Here is a 10,860-nt window from a genome sequence, read left to right on the forward strand (position 1 = left end):
GTATTTCCCGAAGTTTGTTAGATATACAAAACCGAAAGGGAAGAAGCCAAGCTTTTTTTCCAAATAATCTCTGGAAGACAAAAAAAATTCCCTCTAGGCTTAATAGATCTCTTTTCATAAAATAGATTTCTAATAAATTTATTTGTGCATTTTTTTACTGTTAATGTCCACCCCATTTAAATTAAGAACGGGTTCAATTCTGCAAGTGTTAAGGGACAACATATGGCTTCTCATTAACATCAATAAACCTGTGGGAATGGCCTTTATTACAGAATAATATTCTCTATATTTAAATGTGAGGATGTTGTCTGTGTTGGGTGACCGTAGAGAGTGACGTAGCAGTCACGCGGCGGGTCTGTAATAAGGATCCGCTCAGTCAGTAAAGCGCAGGTCAAACAGCAACACACTTACATACACACACTTCATCACATTCACCCTACAACACTGAGCCATGGACTCGGACGAGGGCTATAACTATGAGTTTGATGATGAAGAGGAGGAGGAGGAAGAGGAGGAGGAGTGCAGCGAGGACAGCGGGGAAGAGGAGGCCGAGGATGAGGACCTGGGCGAGGTGGAGCTGCTGGACCCCGCCGTGGCCGGAGGAGAGCCCGACGACTGCGTTGACACTAGCAGCGGCGGCGGCCTGGGGCCCGGCCATGATGATGAGGACTACCGCTTCGAGGTGCTGACCACCGAGCAGATCCTCCAGCACATGGTGGAGTGCATCAGGGAGGTCAACGAGGTCATACAGGTAGATAAACCGTTTCTGGAAGTTTGTTTATATGGAGAACTGGCGCTGTTAGCATTTAGCATTAGTGGCTAACTGATAGGACAGGACGAATGATGCGAAATAAAAAGTTTATTTGTTAATCTTATGGGTTTTTTAATGTTTGTGTTTTGGTGCCTTGTGTTTTGGTGTTATTTAAGTGATTTTTTTTGTCAGCTAGATATAGCTAGTTCTGCAAGCGCGACCCAGTTTACAGAGACTGAACTTTATTTGACAGCTTTCGTGAATGATATCTAAACGTATCATTCATAAAAGCGAGTCAGATGGCAGTGTGTTACTGTGTTTTATGTTTTTGGTTGCAGACTTAAGTTTAGCGCTGTCACTGCAGCTAATGCTACATTTCACATTTGTTTAAAATTTGACCGTTTTTTAAGCATGAAACATGTTTGGTTCTCCAAACACAAGCACAAAACCCTCTGAAGTTACTTTTCTGGGTTGACAACATCTCAGCTCAACAAAAGCAAATCTATCAAGCAAACTAGCATTGCAGCTTTAGTGAAGATTAGAAAACTTTGGAGAAAAATTATAAATGTGTATTTGAACCGTGGGTGTCTGTTGTGTATTTTGTGAGTGTTTAGATCAGGAATATGGGAAGACTTCATGAGCTTTAATTTGTACATGGGAAAAGAAAGCTGCTACATGAATCTGTATTAGTTGTTGGCAAACATATTGTTATACAAAATTCAACATGTCAAGCATGCATGAAGTTAAGATACTCGATTTGTTTAGCTTATGGAAAACCTCAAAGTATTAGCGTTGTGGGTCACCAAATCAATCTTCATAATACTAGACAGTCTTCCTTGATTTCTTATATCCTCCATAAGTTGAGCTGTTAAAGTCTTAATAGTGGGACAGTAATCAAAAAAAGTGTGTATATTAGTGAAATTATTCATACAGGTGCATCTCAATAAATTAGAATGTCGTGGAAAAGTTCATTTATTTCAGTAATTCAACTCAAATTGTGAAACTCGTGTATTAAATCAATTCAATCCACAATGCCTTGACCCCAGCCTCAGTCCATTCCTTGTGAAGTTCACTCAAATTCTTGAATCGATTTTGCTTGACAATCCTCATAAGGCTGCGGTTCTCTCAGTTGGTTGTGCATCTTTTTCTTCCACACTTTTTCCTTCCACTCAACTTTCTGTTAACATGCTTGGATACAGCCCTCTGTGAACAGCCAGCTTCTTTGGCAATGAATGTTTGTGGCTTACCCTCCTTGTGAAGGGTGTCAATGATTGTCTTCTGGACAACTGTCAGATCAGCAGTCTTCCCCATGATTGTGTAGCCTAGTGAACCAAACTGAGAGACCATTTTGAAGGCTCAGGAAACCTTTGCAGGTGTTTTGAGTTGATTAGCTGATTGGCATGTCACCATATTCTAATTTGTTGAGATAGTGAATTGGTGGGTTTTTGTTAAATGTGAGCCAAAATCATCACAATTAAAAGAACCAAAGACTTAAACTACTTCAGTCTGTGTGCATTGAATTTATTTAATACATGAGTTTCACAATTTGAGTTGAATTACTGAAATAAATGAACTTTTCCACGACATTCTAATTTATTGAGATGCACCTGTATGTGTGCTTTGGATGGGCACACATTCAGTGTCAGCATTACATTTGAATGGTAAATAGCTTGACAGACAAATAGCTTAGACTTTTAATTTGTAAGAAGTCAAGTGGTTAAAACCTAATCTTCTCGTGCCAGATGATTGATATAACAGTTTATTTCACTTTGCAGCTTATCCTGCCCAAGAACCACCCACTTAGACAGGAAAATACCATCTGTGCAAAGCTGCGGGGGTTTTTTTTATAGCCTGTTTAGTGGTTTATGTGAAATATATTATACCACAGTAATAAAAATAATTTAAAATTAAAATGTATAAATATTTAAAGTATTTTTTCAAATTTGTAAATAAAACAAAGATTATTGGAGTAAATTTGACAAGAAAATGCGGGTTAAGTCTTTAAAAAAAATTGCTAGCAATTTCTGAGTGAAAACTACACCAATTTTTTCAGTGTGTAAAAAAAAATAACTAGACTGTCTGTGAAATGCTGTACAAGGAATGCTGGGGAATTTTGTATCAAGAGTAATAAGTGCAGATAAATCTGGGTTTCTTCTAACCAAGCTCCTCTAACAAAACTCTTTATAATCTTTATATCTCTTAATATCTTTCAGTGATTTGTTGTTAAAAATCTCTTAAAATTTGATAGATCCAGCTATTATTTCTTCCTCAAAAGCGCCAACTGTATAAGCCTAGTACCTTATAAACACAACAGAAAAGACCTTTATAAAAGTCCAAAAAGTCTGCCAGATTAATGCTAATCATATCAAAATCATATCAAAATAAACTGCAACAAGATTTAACCAGAGACTTCAGATATGCAAAGATGATGCACTCATATTACTTATGAATGTGAGAAGGTGCAATATGCTATATGGCGTAATCATTTCTGTCTTCTAAATAAAAGAGCCAATCGCCAATTGGTAAAGTCATCGCTATAGAAACCAACCTGAAATGTCATTTTTTAAAAATGTTATATGTGCATAAGAAACAGCATTTATGGGACAGTTCATGTCTATATTTTAATGTGAATGTGGCAAGCAGTTTTTGAGATTTCAGGATTTCCCCATTCAGTCAGATAAAACTTGGATGCCCAAAATAGCTGCCAGAGGCATTGCCAATATGGCTGCAGAGTAAACAGACTTTCATTGAAAGTAGGGCTGCACGATTATGACAAAAATCATAATTGTCAATTATTCCCTTGAAATTGTAATTGCGATTATTGATTACGATTATCACAATTTACATTGAATGATGTTTATACCATTGTTTGATGCAACTGCTTGCCGTATTTTTATATGAAAATAAACAAGCTGAAAACACTAACTGAAAAACCTTTAGTGCTTTTCTATAGTATTAAGCCTCAAATGTCAAATATACATCGGATTGGTTTCTTCTTTAAATTATAAAAAAAGTAAAAATATGAATGGTATTATAATGTTATACTAAAACTAAAACAATGGAAAAACCCTTAAGATAACATGTAGAAAGAAAAAAAAAATTCTTAAGCATGCAGAATAACATAAGTGAACTTTGAACGATTAATTGCCACTTTGAACGATTACGTAATTGTGGCATCCATAATTGTAATTGCGATTAGAAATTTGATTAATTGTGCAGCCCTAATTGAAAGGGACTTTGGTTTAACTGGACCTGTCACTGGTTGTTGTGTCTTTTTCAGAATCCAGCTACGATAACTAGAATACTCCTCAGTCACTTCAACTGGGACAAAGAGAAGCTCATGGAGAGGCAAGTTATTTTCTGTATTTATTTTACTATATTTATTTATTTTAACATTGCCATAAAAGATTTGCATAGCTCAGTTAAAGGACATTGTGATAAGAAGTATGAATAAACATTTACAATTGGTCTGTGTGCTGTTTGAAAGAGCAACATTTAAATGGTGTTGCAGGTACTTTGATGGAAATCTGGACAAGTTGTTTTCAGAGTGCCACGTCATAAACCCCAGTAAAAAGCCCAAAACGCGACCAATGAGCACACGCTCCTCCAGTCAGGATATGCCCTGCCAGATCTGCTATCTCAACTTTCCAAACTCGGTCAGTGTCTCCCAGTTAAAGCCAAATGTCATCTTGTTCACTACTGCTCCTAAATCTTCATCAGTTCCTTAGAAAGGCGATAACAAAACTGTGATAACAAAACTGAAGTCCATTGAAGTGACTCAGTTTGCACAACTTGATGACTTATTCTGTAGGAATGTGTTTTCCTTTCCTAGTATTTCACAGGTCTTGAATGTGGACACAAGTTCTGCATGCAGTGCTGGGGCGACTACTTAACCTCCAAAATCATTGAGGAAGGCATGGGACAGGTGGGTTCCTGTTCAGCCCATTGCTATCTGATGTTACAATCGCATCCTCAACTTAATTTTGGTTATTAGGGTACGATAGCACCTATTGTATCCATTGGCGTTCTTATTATTATTATTATTCCGCTCAATGGCAGCCCATAGAACCGCTTGTGGGAAAGGTATGAAATTTGACACACAGATAGAGGACAGTCTAAACATTAGCCACGGTAAGTTTGGAGTCTCTATCTCAAACCCTCTGGCGCCGCCAATAGTTCAAATTTGCACTCATGTTTATGCTAATAACTTTTGAACAGTAACTTTTAGACTTTTTCCCTCTGATTCTGTGGTTCATGCCAAGTCAAATGGACACCAAAATTACAATTTCTGTGGGTCAAGATTTGAAAAGTTTGAAAAACGTACTTTTTTTTTTTTTTTTTACTTGTCCTACTGTAGACAGTTTGTCTGGTTTTCAGATTATCTTCAGACCATGCTGGCAAAAAATTATGGAATTCAAGTAGATTAGTTGAACCGTTCTAGAATAGCATGCATTGTGTCACCTCACACTGGCCATGTCACATCAATTTGGTAACAGTGCCACCTATTGGTCAAAAGTGATAAACCATTCATATGAAGTTATTAGCCATTAATAATGAAATGCTAATAACTCTTGATTAAATTAGGTCTCAAAATATTTCTTAGGTCATGCCAAGAACATAGATAACAATTTTGCCATATTTGGCCGAACTTCCTGTCCGCCATTTTGATTCTCTTTAAAAACCTACTTTTTCTAACTCCTCCTAAACCGTTTGTCTGATTTTCACCAAATTCGAGTCAGATCATCTCCAGACTGTGCTGACAAAAAGTTTCGCATCTCATGTCAATAGACAAAACCATTTTTGTATAGCACCTCAACAAATTTGAGGCATGATGCCAAAATAACTGAGGCTGTATCTCTGCAAAGCTTTGACATATTAATTCATTACATTTATATATAGCGCTTTTCTAAGAACCCTTAAGCGCTTTGCATTATGAGGGGGGATCTCCTCATCCACCACCAGTGTGCAGCATCCGCCTGGATGATACGACGGCAGTGATGAAGCCAATCATTATATGGGGATGATTAGGAGGCCTTGATGGTCAGAGGGCAATGGGCAAATTTGGCCAGGATGCAGAGGTCACACCTCTACTCTTTTCGAAAGACATCCTGGGATTTTTAATGACTACAGAGAGTCAGGACCACAGTTTAATGTCTCATCTGAAGGACGGTGCTTTTTGACAGTATAGTGTCCCCGTCAATATACTGGGGCGCTAGGACCCACACAGACCACAGGTTGAGTACCCCCTGCTGGCCTCACTAGCACCTCTTCCAGCAGCAACCTAGTTTTCCCAGGAGGTCTCCCATCCAGGTACTGACCAGGCTCAACCCTGCTTAGCGTCAGTGGGCAACCAGATGAGAGCTGCAGAGTGATAGCTGCTGGTATTGACACCAAACTTTGTGTGTGACATTGTCGCCTCACACAGAACACATCATATCGATTTGATGACAGCGCCACCTATTGGTCAAAAATGATAAGCCATTAAATCATATTACTAGTGGTTGTATTTATGATTTTTCAGTAATTTTGACTAAAATCATCTTAAAAATGACTTCAATTACTCATTGCTACAGTTGGCCTGATGCTTGCTGCCTTTCTTGCTTCTGTAGTGCTTGGCCTTGATAATTGCTACTTGAAACTCTATTTACTTTTGTTTTTGTTTTTCCAGACCATCTCATGTCCTGCTCACAACTGTGATATTTTGGTTGACGATAACACTGTAATGTAAGTGCTTTGGGTAATTTAACTTGTTTATTTTAAGATTTTTGCTCTGTATTTTTTTAGATAATTTTTTAAAGATATTTCATGGGTTCTTTTGTAGGCGACTGATCACAGATTCTAAAGTGAAGTTGAAGTATCAGCATTTAATCACAAATAGTTTTGTAGAGGTAAGACGTTCTTCATTTTTGTTGCATAAACTGTGTCTAAAATGCAACTGGCTTGCTTCCATGAATAAGCTGGGATAAAGGTACCAAATACCAAAATATCAAATCAGTTAGTATTTGAGAATTTTAACTTGGAAAGAATCAATAATTTTTTTTTTAATAAATCTATTAATAATTTAAAGGAAATTTGGTGAAAATTAACTCACTCTAAAGCCATCCAAGATGTAGATGAGTTTGTTTCTTCATCAGAACAGATTTGCAGAAATTTAGCATCACATCACTTGCTCACCAATGGATCCTCTGCAGTGAATGGGTGCCATCAGAATGAGAGTCCAAACAGCTGATAAAAACATCACAATAATCCACACCACTTCAATCCATCAATGAACGTATTGTGAAGCGAAAAGTGTTTGTAAGAAACAAATTAATCAAGATGTTTTTTACTTTAAACTGTTGCTTCCTGCTACAGTATGACTCTATCAATAAAATTGCTTTCTCCAGTGAAAAAATTGTTTTGTCTGAATCAGGAGAGTAATATACACATATCAAGCACAGTTTATAAGCGAAAACAGTCCAAAATTGACCAGCAGTATTAATGATCCATTATTATGGATTGGGGACTTGTATTTTGGCCAGAAGCGATGGTTTAAAGTTAAAATGCCTTAATGATTAATTCGTTTATTACAAACACGCAGCATGTGATGTTTTTATCAGCTGTTTGGACTCTCATTCTGACGGCACCCATTCACTGCAGAGGATCCATCTGTGAGCAAGTGATTTAATGCTAAATTTCTCCAAATCTATTCTGATGAAGAAACAAACTCCTCTACATCTTGGATAACCTGAGGGTAATGGCTGGAATACACTACACGACTTTCTAAATCGGAACAGATTTTAAAATATACTAACTGATCTGGTTGTAAACTCTGACATGAAGCTAAATCTAGAAATTTCATCTGATTTCTTTATGGTTAAGCTTTAGAATGGCATGAATATGACATTTAGGTAAATATTGGTGTGTATGTAATACAGTCTGTCTGCAGTGAACTGTTTTGTAGTCTCTCTCACTGGCTGTCTCTTGCTTTTCTGCAGTGTAACAGACTGTTGAGATGGTGTCCAGCTCCTGACTGCCACCATGTGATCAAAGTTCAGTATCCTGATGCCAAACCAGTTCGCTGCAAATGCGGGAGACAGTTCTGGTAAGAGTCTGATGCAGAATGCAGTGCAGAGCTTCAGTGGATGTTAATGCTGCAATAATATAAATTGTTAGTATAAGCAGTTTGTTCTGTCATTATTGGCTCAACGTCGGCTGTATGCGGTTATTTTTAATATGCAAGAAAAAATAACAGCATATTGCATTGGAACGACATGAGGGGGAGTAAGTAATGACTGTATTTTCATTTGTGGCCTTTAATTTATTTTTGTTTTGTTTTTTTCTCAAAAAATAGTTTCAATTGTGGAGAGAACTGGCATGACCCTGTAAAATGCAAGGTATGTTAGCATCTAATTAGGCACTCATTGTCATGTTAGCATTAGGCACTTATTTTAGTTTATTATTTTCATTGTTGATAGTGATATTATTAGATTCGATTTGTCCTGAGAGGTTTTCCTTTTCTTTAATAATATTTCTACTCTTCAAGTGGTTGAGGAAGTGGATAAAGAAGTGTGATGATGACAGTGAAACATCCAACTGGATTGCAGCAAATACCAAGGTACTAAGGACCCAAAAACATTCAGATGAGATCTATGAAGATAATCGGTTCACTTTTATTATTGATTTATTTATTTTATTGTGATGAAGATAAAGTTGTACTACTTTAATCCCATACTGTGTCCAGAGAGAAAAGGAACTTTGTTAAACAGGTCTGACCATTTGTTTAACAAATTAATTTACATTAATTTGACTGTAGTAACAAACAGAGATGCAGGACAAAAGAGTGAAGATATAGAAATTTCTCAAATCTTCACTTTGCAAAGTGAATTTTGGTCAATACAATACTTAAATTTAAATGAGCTGAAGGGTAAGTTTATTTTCTTGTGTAATCAGCAGCATGCCACAGATGCTCAGTAAAGAGTAAAGTAGTGTGTAACCCAAAATATTCCTTTAATTCAATTGGGTATCCCTGTTTTTCTTAGGAATGTCCCAAATGTCATGTGACCATTGAAAAAGATGGTGGCTGTAATCACATGGTGTGTCGAAACCAGAGTTGTAAAGCAGAGTTCTGCTGGGTTTGTCTCGGCCCTTGGGAACCACACGGCTCTGCTTGGTGAGTCTGCTTCACCTCTTATTAATGCTTATGTTTTTATATACTTGTGGAACATTGAACTAGCATGTACCTATCACACTGATTACAGGTACAACTGCAATCGCTACAATGAAGATGATGCCAAGGCAGCCAGAGATGCTCAAGAGGTACTTTAAGTCATTATTTGACCCAACATCTGTCATCCACATTCAATTCAATTCAAGTTTATTTGTATAGTGCTTTTCACGGTGCAAATCGTTGCAAAGCAGCTTTACAGAAAATTAAAGTTTCTACATTATATTTAGTAATAGCTTATCAGTGGTGAGTTGAGTTGGACATCTCAAGTTGATGTCCATATGGCAGAAATATACGGTAAAAATCAAGCAGTTAGTTAATGACATGTAATCAAACAGACGATGAACACTATTAACAGCAATGATTATATGTTGCGATCAAAATTTGGTAGTTTTGTATGTTGGCATCATCTGAGGTCCTCTGAGGGGTTGGCATCATCTCTTCTCAGGTGTTCGGTCATCTCAGGTCTTTGTAAGGGCTGGATCCAGATTGAAGCTTGTGTAATTCCTAGTTACCACGGGATGCCAGTCCCGTGGCAGAAGTAGAGAAAAATTAGCATAGCTGCTGTTCCAAAAAATGTGTTCAACCCAAGTAAAAGAATGTTAATTTGCATTTGATCAGATGTAACTGAAGTACAGGGTTATGAGATACATTATGTGAATGCTTGGCTAAAGAGATGTGTCTTTAATCTAGATTTAAACAGAGAGAGTGTGTCTGAACCCTGAAAATTATCAGGAAGGCTATTCCAGAGTTTGGGAGCCAAATGTGAAAAAGCCCTACCTCCTTTAGTGGACTTTGCTATCCTAGGAACTATCAAGAGTCCAGAGTTGTGTGACCTTAGGGAGCGTGATGGATTGTAGCGTGGTAGAAGACTAGTTAGGTACGCAGGAGCTAAACCATTTAGGGCCTTAAAAGTAAGTAGTAATATTTTGTAACTGATACGGAACTTAATAGGTAGCCAGTGCAGAGAATGTAAAATTGGGGTAATAAGATCATATTTTCTTGACCTGCTAAGGAAGATGCAGGACAACCAGCTAGCAGTGCTTTACAATAGTCCAGTCTAGTTTTGTAATCGATCTATGAATATGTCATGGTCTGTAGTAGGGCTGTAAAAATGACTGAAAAACTAAATTCGAATTTTCTACTTAAATATTATCAAACATTCGAATTTTGTACTTAAAAATGATCAAAATTCAAATTATATTCGAATTTAAAATGCATAATTTCAGTTAGGGTAAAGAAAAGCTTTTGGCTTCTCTCCTGAGGCCACAAGAGGGCGCATCGCACAAAATATTATGCACGTTTCTTCAAAAAGTAATAAAATAACACGACTATCTTTGAAAAAAAAGTGCATAATGTTTAAAATAATGTTTATAAACCATATGTAATTAATAAAGTTGCTTAAACAATTAGAAGAAAAAAAACAGCACCATGCATGTGTGTATAGTTTAATACAAAGGACTGGAAACCAATCACAAAGAGTAGGCTACTTTCTTCATTTAAACTTCAATTGAACTTACATTAATTTTACATGGCTGTCTAAACATGCCGCTCTCTTGTGCCAGACGCGAGTGCAATGCTGATAGATGTCCCTCTAGAAAATGTGATAAATATGCGTTCTTCTGTGTGAACGGTTTGGTTTCAGTTTTGACGTAAACAACATCTTCTCCACACTGATGCTCTCGTTTTCCGCAATATACTGTATGAACAACGTAGCCGCGCCGCATCTAGTGGGTTCAACTGGATAGACTAACAAAAACATTACAATGCAATGACACTTACATCGTCGTAGCATTTCGTGCGCCACTGATAGGCTGCCTGACAGCTGACCTAAAATTCGAATGCAACGTTTTTGCATTCGAATGTGGATTTTTTTTTTTTTTTTTTTTTATTTTACACAATT

The 10,860-nt window shown here is 37.0% G+C and overlaps 1 protein-coding gene across 1 annotated transcript in view; it reads left to right on the forward strand.

Moving 5' to 3' along the window:
• Positions 1-329: 329 nt before the first annotated feature.
• Positions 330-10,860, forward strand: part of arih1l (ariadne homolog, ubiquitin-conjugating enzyme E2 binding protein, 1 like) — a 14,109-nt gene continuing 3,578 nt past the window's right edge. Inside the window, exons 1-11 of the mRNA XM_016452250.1 lie at positions 330-751; positions 4,032-4,099; positions 4,263-4,407; positions 4,584-4,676; positions 6,420-6,475; positions 6,573-6,639; positions 7,729-7,835; positions 8,085-8,127; positions 8,277-8,348; positions 8,773-8,903; positions 8,992-9,049. Coding sequence (XP_016307736.1) covers positions 452-751; positions 4,032-4,099; positions 4,263-4,407; positions 4,584-4,676; positions 6,420-6,475; positions 6,573-6,639; positions 7,729-7,835; positions 8,085-8,127; positions 8,277-8,348; positions 8,773-8,903; positions 8,992-9,049 — 1,140 coding nt within the window. The 5' untranslated portion in view covers positions 330-451. The remainder of the gene's footprint in view (positions 752-4,031; positions 4,100-4,262; positions 4,408-4,583; positions 4,677-6,419; positions 6,476-6,572; positions 6,640-7,728; positions 7,836-8,084; positions 8,128-8,276; positions 8,349-8,772; positions 8,904-8,991; positions 9,050-10,860) is intronic.

The sequence above is a fragment of the Sinocyclocheilus anshuiensis genome, unplaced genomic scaffold, assembly GCF_001515605.1.
Source record: "Sinocyclocheilus anshuiensis isolate Anshui unplaced genomic scaffold, SAMN03320099.WGS_v1.1 scaffold579, whole genome shotgun sequence".
Lineage (NCBI taxonomy): Eukaryota > Metazoa > Chordata > Actinopteri > Cypriniformes > Cyprinidae > Sinocyclocheilus > Sinocyclocheilus anshuiensis.